The following is a 9,315-nucleotide window of genomic DNA, read 5'->3' on the forward strand; positions in this document are numbered from 1 at the left end:
AAAGGTTAAACTCATTCCTTTAATTTGTTCTTAGAGTTTAAAACACTATTTATCACTTACTTAATTACAACCATCTTAATATCTCGAAATTAGCAACAACAAAATCGTTTTACGTTCAATTATAATTATTAGCTTCTGCCGCTCGTGTATTGTTCTTTTCCTATATACATATAGTGAACGTCGCTCGTTGCTGGCAAGATTGAGCATAGCCAATGTCGCGTGAACTCATGCGGTAGATTACAGACACGCCTTCCGTCGTCTATCGCGTGATAACGACATCATAAATACCGCCGTTGTCGTAATTGCCTAATTAAACGATCTATCCTATTCTTTCACAATTTATTATGCACTCGTTGACTAGTAATACACAGTTTGGCATCGTTAATCGTATTTTTATCTACAATTGCATTAATCAGTGGCGTAGAAACGCGGCATATTTAATTATATTCGGTAATTATTACGATATCACTCATGAATGTCAATAAAATCTTTTTCTTTCATACGCAGCATTTTTTTATCAAGCACGTAGCTAATTTTCTATTTTTGTCAATATTAATAACCAACTAGTAATTTTGTAAAAATTTATCTTGAATGAATCTAATTTTTTTAGCTGTCTATGTAAGTATGTACATTCAATGTTATTATTTTGTTTAAAAATGTATTGCATATAACAAATTGATGCTCGTCTTGTTAATATTACTTGAACTTCAGCGTTAATGAGGACCTGTGCGTGCCTTATTCGCTACTTTGAGAATCGCTTGTTTAGAGAGATCTTCAACAACACTCGTAACGATACTTGCTTTATGTATATGAACTTATGAAAGCATTCGTCTCCTGGAACTATTAAACTCCCCTCGTGTAAATCTAAAAATAGTGTGTTCGACGTCGAACTATAATACACAGCCACCGCGTCAAACTGCGCTCTTACATTCTACCGATAACGTCGCATAGCAATCTCAAAAAATATCCATCAGTACTGTAACATACGCAATAACGTTGTAATTCATTTACAGATGAAAAGCAAAGAAAATTTTAATTGCCTATTTACTGTTCAACGAATGAATATTAATTTTTCATAGCCGAGCGACATAATTTGAATCAATAATCATTACTTTTTAATAAGTTTGTGGCAATAATTAATTCTAGAGATGTGCAAATTATTTGAATACGAATAGCATGTATTAACAACTTTATAAAATCATTTTTAAAATGACATTATATCGTGTAACCAATATTATATTTTTTATAAATCTTGTTTTGTTATCTATATAATTTATATGTATAAAATATATTATCTATATATTAATATTCAACTTAACAATATAATTATGTTTTGATCAAAACGGATATTAATGGTTAATAATATCTTCATATTAATTATTAGAGTTCTATAAGCACTACAATATTCCTAGAATATTACATGAATGTTATTAAAATTTAAAATAATATTAAAATAATATTCCCAGAATATTGTATTACTGTTACATGCCCATTTTTATATAATATTTGTGATATATTATTTCAATATCCGTGGAATATTATAAAAATCTTAAAGCGTCGAAGTAAATATTATTTACTTCTGAATATATAACTACCTTTATTAATATTAAATAATATTTCAGGAATATTATTTAATATTAAATATTATAATATTATAGCGTTAATAGGGATGTAAATATTAACTAGATATTCTTCAATTTTACACCAAGATTCGCTTTGATCAAAAATGGCATTTCTTCTTATTTTTTGTGTTAATCACGTATAATTACCAAACTTATTAATGAATAATTAAGTTGTTATTGAAACTTTTGTTTCAATGATTAAATTCGGTACAATTCGGCGTGAAAAAAACCGTAATTCGCACATCTCTAATTAATTTTCACATAGAAATTCACATAATAATAATATTGTACATTGTTATTTCATCCTACAAAGAAATAATATAAATATTATCTGTACTTTCAAAAATTTTGCTAGATACTGGCATGTAAGTCCGTATTCAAAGAGTACTACGACTCGCGAATTCTACGCCACTGCGAGATTTGATACTAGCTGGTACTTTGGTAAAGGAACGCGCGAGAGATTCGCCACTCGCGTGCGATCGATCCGCCGATCAATGCGTGACGTAGATGAGATCGCTACCGCGGAAGATCGCCTCGATCACGGACTTCCGGTTGAATTCGCCACCCCGGGACTCTATCGCCGCCACCAGTCGCTGGTATCGGTTCCAAGCGGTCACCGACGCCACTTCCTTTTCCGGCCGGTCCTTAATCTTTTCGTATACGTCGCCGCCGCTGTCGACCGCAGCTTCGGAAGTCTGACATGCAGCCTCGGTATCCGGTATCATCTACGAAGTTGCGATCGAATGATTTGATACTGTCATTGGAATTCTCCGTGATCGACGGCGCGGGAAATTATTACCCGCGTGTGTCGTTTTATTATAATTCCGGGGAATTCCCGGAGAGAGATTGTTGGATTTTTATTATTATTATTTTTTTATTATGCAGCTATAAATATTCCGTGTAAAATGCAACGCAAATATCTAAGGCATTAAATCAGAAATGATATGCTGTTACCGTCAAATTAAAATCAGAAATAGTCAATTTATAGTATAGCGTCATCAAGGAATGCCGCAGTCATCTATCTCGAAATTGATTAATGAGATTCCTTGACTTTGCGCTTATTTTGACGGCATCCGTCATTTTGATTATGTCAGATTGGCTAGCGATCGAGCGAAAGAAAGTCCTAGAGGGTTTATACGAAACCAGCAATGACCAATGTTTGCTGAACGCGTCGTAGACATGTGTAACGCTACCCTAAACCCCGTGTCTGAAATCAATACTCGAACAGCATTACACTGTTACTAAGGATGCCCATCCCCATCGCCAGATTTCGCGTCACCCCTGCGCCACTTTACCAACTTGGAGTTCAACGGCCAACGCGCGTCCGTGCCAATTGATGATATCGCGGCACCGCGCATTACTTTTTCATTACTACAAGCATAATTATTTATTCAACTAATTATTGACAGCTCATCCGATTTTACAGCGGTCAATTGCAACCATTTACAACAACTAATCATGCAAATAATTGCGCAGCGGTAATGTTTACGATTAATGTTATTAATAAACAAATGTGGTTAATGAGTTAACAAGATAATAATTAATAAAATTACGTTTATTTGCAGGTGAAATTGAATAATTCGCGCGAGCAGTGGAATCACTTCACGTTCCATGTAAATCCAATATCTCGATGATCAATCGACAAAGCAGAGAAGATCTATTACCCGTTATTACCAAACCCGTTATCTAATTATCGTCCCGTTAGTTAATTAACAGAGAATCGAATAATCGTTTTGCGTGCCTTCGCATTCGGGCACTCCGATCAGTTCTCGCTGCTCACCTTCGCGTTCAGTTTCCGCCGGTTCTTCCGCGTGACCTCGCGATCCTACGGTCAAGGTCGCCGTGCTGCGCTGCAGCCCCTGAGAGTTTCCGTTCTTCCGGAAAATTTATATCGGCCGCCGGATTTATCCAGCGAGACGCGTAGACCAGGCCAGCGTGCGGTCCAACAGTAACTGAGGAAGCCCGACCAACGCGTCGACCATCAGCTGGATCCCCGCGATGACTTTTCCCCCTCTGGTGGTGCCCAGAACCTACATGTGGCTACCATATGGGAGGAGGAGGGGGAGGGAGATAGCGGGGGGGTTGAGAAACAACGCTGGGTGGTGGAGGGTCCACCTCTTTCATTCTCTCACCCTTATAGTTACGCGCCTAGACTCAAGGGCTCTGTCGATTTTCCAATTCGCAGTTTGCGTGTCGCGGATTTCATTCAGCGACGCGTCTTCTCGCCAGGTCCGGCAAGGGCCCAGAACTGCCTCCAATCGATGCTCGCGCGAGTTTACGAGCCGTTTTATTGCGCGGTGTTATTATAGACATGATGCTCTTCGTGTCATGTTTCACTGAAGAGATACTATTGCGCTCGATTGTGTAACTATTCATTTTGCATTGATCCACATGATAGTTTTCCGTAAAATGAACAGACAAATAGACTTTTATTTCTCCTTATCATTATTGTTTGTAATAAAATAAATTTTACTTAATTTTGTTACGTAGAGTTGCGTCAGTGACCGTGTACAACTAACATAAAACTGAATTTTCTTATCTCTTTTTTTTACGTTAGCATGTCAACTTGTGTTTCTAAAAAAATATTTTTATATTCTTTTGTTGTATTTTCTTAACTCTAAGTTTTATCTACAAATTACATTTCAGATTACAATATAGATTTATGCACATGCAATCATAAATACTTTAAAAAGCTACAATAAAGCTACAATAAAAAGCTACAAATAATAAAAGATATAGATAAAAAAAATAGATTAAAAAATGATCAATACATATGTTGGAAAAAATAAAAATCAATTGGCATCTCACGATCACTCCTTATCAAGTGGAATTAATCTTCCACGTCGCTCGACTCGAAGATGCGGGCGACCTTAAAAAGATCCAAACAAACGTCACCTTAATCTCCATACTATATGAAGGTGCTTTGGGAATAGCAACGCCAAAGACGAATTGTAAAAATAATAGGCGCGGGTGGGCAGGCAGGCTCGCCTTAAGTGACACTTATTTAACTTAAGACGTCTGCATTCTGCGGCGGTCCCGCGTTGAAGACGAAAGATGCCAGACCACCGTGACGAGTACGGCCACACTATAGGGGCCACGTCGGCGGTCCATTGTGGCAGCGCCGAGGGAATCAAGTAAATTGGCTGAATTGGCCCGTCCGTGAACCGGCACAGCGACCATCAGCGGACGCAGATGCAGATGCGCGATAGATCCCGCGTTGCGTAACCCGCAGGCCGAAAACTCGAATTTTTTTGAAATATTTGTAAAACAAGAAATTATAATTTATCTAACAAAAGAAAATTCTCACCTCCAAAATTCAAATAATTATAAATTATTTGTAATACATACATATACGTAGAAAATACGTAATAAGCTATTTTTTTGCAATTAAAATTTATTCTAAAAAAGTAAAATCAATCTCTGAAAGTTAGATCATTTTTTTGTTTTTATTTTATTAGTCATTAACAAAAGGAAATAAAACAAAATCTTACAGAGGAAACTAGGTTTGTTAATGAGATTTATCGATTAAAAAACTTATCAAATATTTAAAAAATTATAAAGTTTCCAAAGGTTGACTTTATCACTTTAACGTAAATTCGCAAAAAATAATATATTATCATACATATAATTTTGTGCATTCCTACACAGTGACAGATTAAAACGTTTAGACTTTGAAGGGGTACGTGGCAAATTTTTGGAAACCAGAAAATTTTCATACAGTTAAGATATATTTTTACTTTATTAAGCTAACGTCTTTTGCACAAGTTACACCGAGCATAATTTGTCAGAAACGATATTTTAAATATACAGTTAAAAATAATGGAATATAAAATCCTACCTACTATCTCCTTGTGGTGCACTCTAGGACCGTGAAAACTTTTTAAAATATATGTATGTACTTTTGTAGAATACAATTACACAAATTATAAATAAACCAGCTGGTTTTCACCAGCTAATACATTTTTTTTTAAGGTATACATTTTTTTTAGAGATAATCAAAAAATTTCAAACAAGAAATGATATTATTTATATGTCTTGAATAATAAAACTAGCATTGCAATTTAATGAGATTTGTTTGGAACTTTCTTAATGACAACTCGGAGAGTTGGACTTTGGGCTGGGCTGGGGTGCAAAAAATATTGTTTAGAAAGTAGCGGAAAAAGACTCGTGCATCACCGCGCAGATGGTAGCAGCATGCCGTGTATCAAGAAGATAGAAGATATTAAAAAAAAAAAATTCATATAATGAACGACCGTTGTTTCGTGCATCCATCTGCTGGCGAAAAAGATACTGGTACTAGTTCACTAATACCTGCGATTAAAGATGGTATCAAGTTTAATGTGTACTTAAAAATCTGAGTCAAGTTCAATAATCAAGTTTTATTTTTCAAGATTAATTCCATTGCTACCTAAGACCATCGTTCAATAAACTATGCGTGAAACTGTACAAATTTATAGAGATATGCAAATCAAGCAGATTTTCTGATATCTGAATTAAATCAAATTTCTTTGTTCGAATCCGGACGTCCTATTGAATCCGTAAAAGACATCGCGAAAAAGTTGTACATTCAATTTATTTTGCTCGATCGAATTCATCTTTGAATTGATATACGGTGCAGAAAATTGATCTCTCACGAAATCCGCCAGATGCGGACCTAATGGCCAATCGGTGTTCATTGTCTCGCCGCGTGCGCGTCGAGGGCGCGTGCACCTATAAAGGAGGTACAACACCACTTTTACAGCTGCCGGAAGTATACATCTGCTAACGCAGAATCTACTAACCGTGCGGAGGAGATTGGCCCCCGAACCCTCGCCGCTAAATCGCTGTATTGCATCTTGAACACATTGCACTCGCTTTGTAATTTTGTATAATCGTGAAGAATTGTGCCGTAGACAGGGCTAACGAACCGCGTTCCTTACGCCGAGACTAATAATCAGGACGGTTAATTAAAATCGGAGAAAAGTCGACGGGATGAGATAGAGACCCTTACACGTGGCGGGTTCGCGGACAGACGGCAGGGCCCACCTTTATTTTCGAAAAATAGAGGCAGCTGTCCGGAAGAAACGATCGCTGCTCAACGTGGCTCGTGCTGAACACCTTTCGTCTCTAAATCGAGGGCTTTGTGGGTTCTGGGATTGTGGCACAATCTTGATGAAAATCCGTCATTAAACATAAAAGTTCTTATGCATATGCAGATTAATTGTCACATGAAGAAAAGACCGACACTGTTCTTTTGTCATTCGTTCACCAAGAAATCAAATCCAAATTAACAAACTAATTTAACAATTTTTATGTAATGAGAACAAAAATATTTTAGTGATTACATCGAGCTTTTAAAAAAATGCGTTAAAAAGATAAAGTTATAATATATAGAGGAAAAAAGGATAATATGGCACTTATTTTCATTTTACTAAACAACTTTGTTAATAATCAATATTTTATATTGAAACTTAAACAATTATATTCGTCAAAGTGTTGTTTTAGACTTTAAAAAAGTTATAAAATATTTATTAATTTGAACGTAATTTATAAAAATGTAACGACGTTGCTTCTTAGATTTATATCGTGCTCACAATCAGAAAGATGCCGAAAAGGAAGTATAAGACGCATCTGTCTCTCTTGAATTATCTGCGCCAGCAATGATTGAGAGTGTAGCCTTGTCACGCTTCTTATTAAAATCAAGTTTCACAGACGAAAAAATCGCGACATACGTGCGTGTGGCACGCATGTGGAAATTTGCTTTAAAAAAGTGGCTTCGTTACCTACTGCTTGCAACAACCGCGTAACTCATCTTTTACCTCGCCGCTATAAACGAAACTCGCAGGTGTCTTCGATGAAAAAATTATCTTACCAATTGATAATGAATGAATCCTTTACCTTGTTTGTGTTCCTGCGCGAATTACCCTCTCTTTATCGAGATCGTATCGTCGTTACAAAGATGCAAGACAGTAAAAAAGACAGAGAGGACAAAAATAAACTGAAAAGAAATTTATTGATATTCTGAAGGGAAGATATTATCTTCGTCAAAATAAATAAAAAAACACAGAAATAATAAAGTACTGTGCAATAATAATCGTACGTAAATCATCAAGGAATTAATTATTTTTAATTAACAAATATAATTAATAAAATCCGCGCAAATAAGTTGTTAACACTTAATTATGACTGTGTCCATTCTAAATGTAATAAAAAACATTTAAATAAATTCATTGTTTAACATTTATACAATTTCATTTAGTCGCGCTAGGGTAACTGCGCCAATTACTGCCAGTATCCCAATTACTGACGCCTTTGCTAATTATAATAGAATAAAAAGTATAAGATCATTAATGTATTAAATGTTTCATGTTAAAAAAGTTTACTATTACTCTAAGAATATTTATATAAATATATAAATTAATTATATAAATATAAATAAATGCATATGACAATATTGAGTACGCAAGCAATAAATAGAGAAGCAATATGCGATAGTGCAAGGGAAGGAGTTCAAAATATCATATACTCTTATTTTTTTATTAAAAAGTATAAAAATGTTATGTATTAAAAATGTTTTAATGACCATCATATAAACATAAATTAATGCTGTAAATAGGCCAAGATGCAATATTAGATACGTGCAACAGTATATCGGAAGACGAGGGAGGAGGAGCAATATTTATGACATTGATCAGCAGTAATAGGGTCATGTCTCATACTTTTATTTCTTTTATTATTATTGAAATAATCAGTTTTCGAGCTTGTCACTTTTATTTTGCGTATATTAAAGTTTTTATACTTTAATAAAAATAGAAAAAATTGTTTATTATATATTATATCTTGAAAGCTATTAAATAAGTATATCAACTACTATGTGCTTAAAGTGTCAGTAATTGAGACAGTAACTCTATTGATCATTTCTAAAAGATTTTATTTCTAAATTATTTAACGGCGTTAATGGGGTGATGGGGTTAATACGTGATGGGGTCACAATATAGTATCGACATGTCGATTTTCTTCCAATCAATATGATTCGCGGAATGCAACGTCAACGGCTGCCGCCTGGGCGCAATGTCCTCTCAACCCTTTTTTCGTATTCTCACCCCCGCAGCTGACGAACTGACGGGATACCACCTGACGGTTACCACCCGGGACAGCTGTTCTCTCCCCTTCGCAAGGCTCGCGTACATCATCTCCTTCCTCCGTCGTCTCTCGCGCTGGCCCAATGCGTCCAAAAAACCGAAACGATTTCATATGTTAAAAAAAAGTCAAAAAACCGCATGCTTTATCTCGAATAGCAGGATGTTCCACGGTGGAGACGAAAGGGGAGTAATCTTTGACAGTATACAGTGTGGACCGCATCGTAACACATATTCAATATTTATTGCAACTATAATGAAACTAACGTTTGAACATTTCAATTAAGAAACAAACTGGCATCTAAGAAACAAACTAGCGCAATAATTAAATTACTCTACAATATCTCTTGACATATCCGTCGGTTCATCCACTCTCGAAATCGGAATCAGTGAAATCCTACTGATTTCAGTGCTATGCTTGTAACTATATCAATCAGTGATATACATATGCAGTGTCTTAGTGATAATACGTACACTGATCGATCAATGAGAATATTCCCATCTTAATTGGAATCACAGTTTCGCAAAAAAAATCTAAAAATTTAGCTGGATACGAACATACTTTTGTTATATAG

At 35.4% G+C, this 9,315-nt stretch overlaps 1 protein-coding gene across 1 annotated transcript; it reads right to left on the bottom strand.

The window, feature by feature from the left end:
• Nucleotides 1–1,749: 1,749 nt before the first annotated feature.
• Nucleotides 1,750–4,896, bottom strand: LOC105196756. The gene is made up of 2 exons (XM_011162844.3): nucleotides 3,403–4,896; nucleotides 1,750–2,347 (listed from the first exon to the last, which is right to left on the bottom strand). Exon 2 carries the CDS (start codon nucleotides 2,345–2,347, stop codon nucleotides 2,114–2,116), a length of 234 nt encoding a protein of 77 aa, XP_011161146.1. The 5' UTR covers nucleotides 3,403–4,896; the 3' UTR covers nucleotides 1,750–2,113.
• Between the last annotated feature and the right edge of the window lie 4,419 nt (nucleotides 4,897–9,315).

This window comes from Solenopsis invicta, chromosome 2 (genome assembly GCF_016802725.1).
Source record: "Solenopsis invicta isolate M01_SB chromosome 2, UNIL_Sinv_3.0, whole genome shotgun sequence".
Taxonomy (NCBI): domain Eukaryota; kingdom Metazoa; phylum Arthropoda; class Insecta; order Hymenoptera; family Formicidae; genus Solenopsis; species Solenopsis invicta.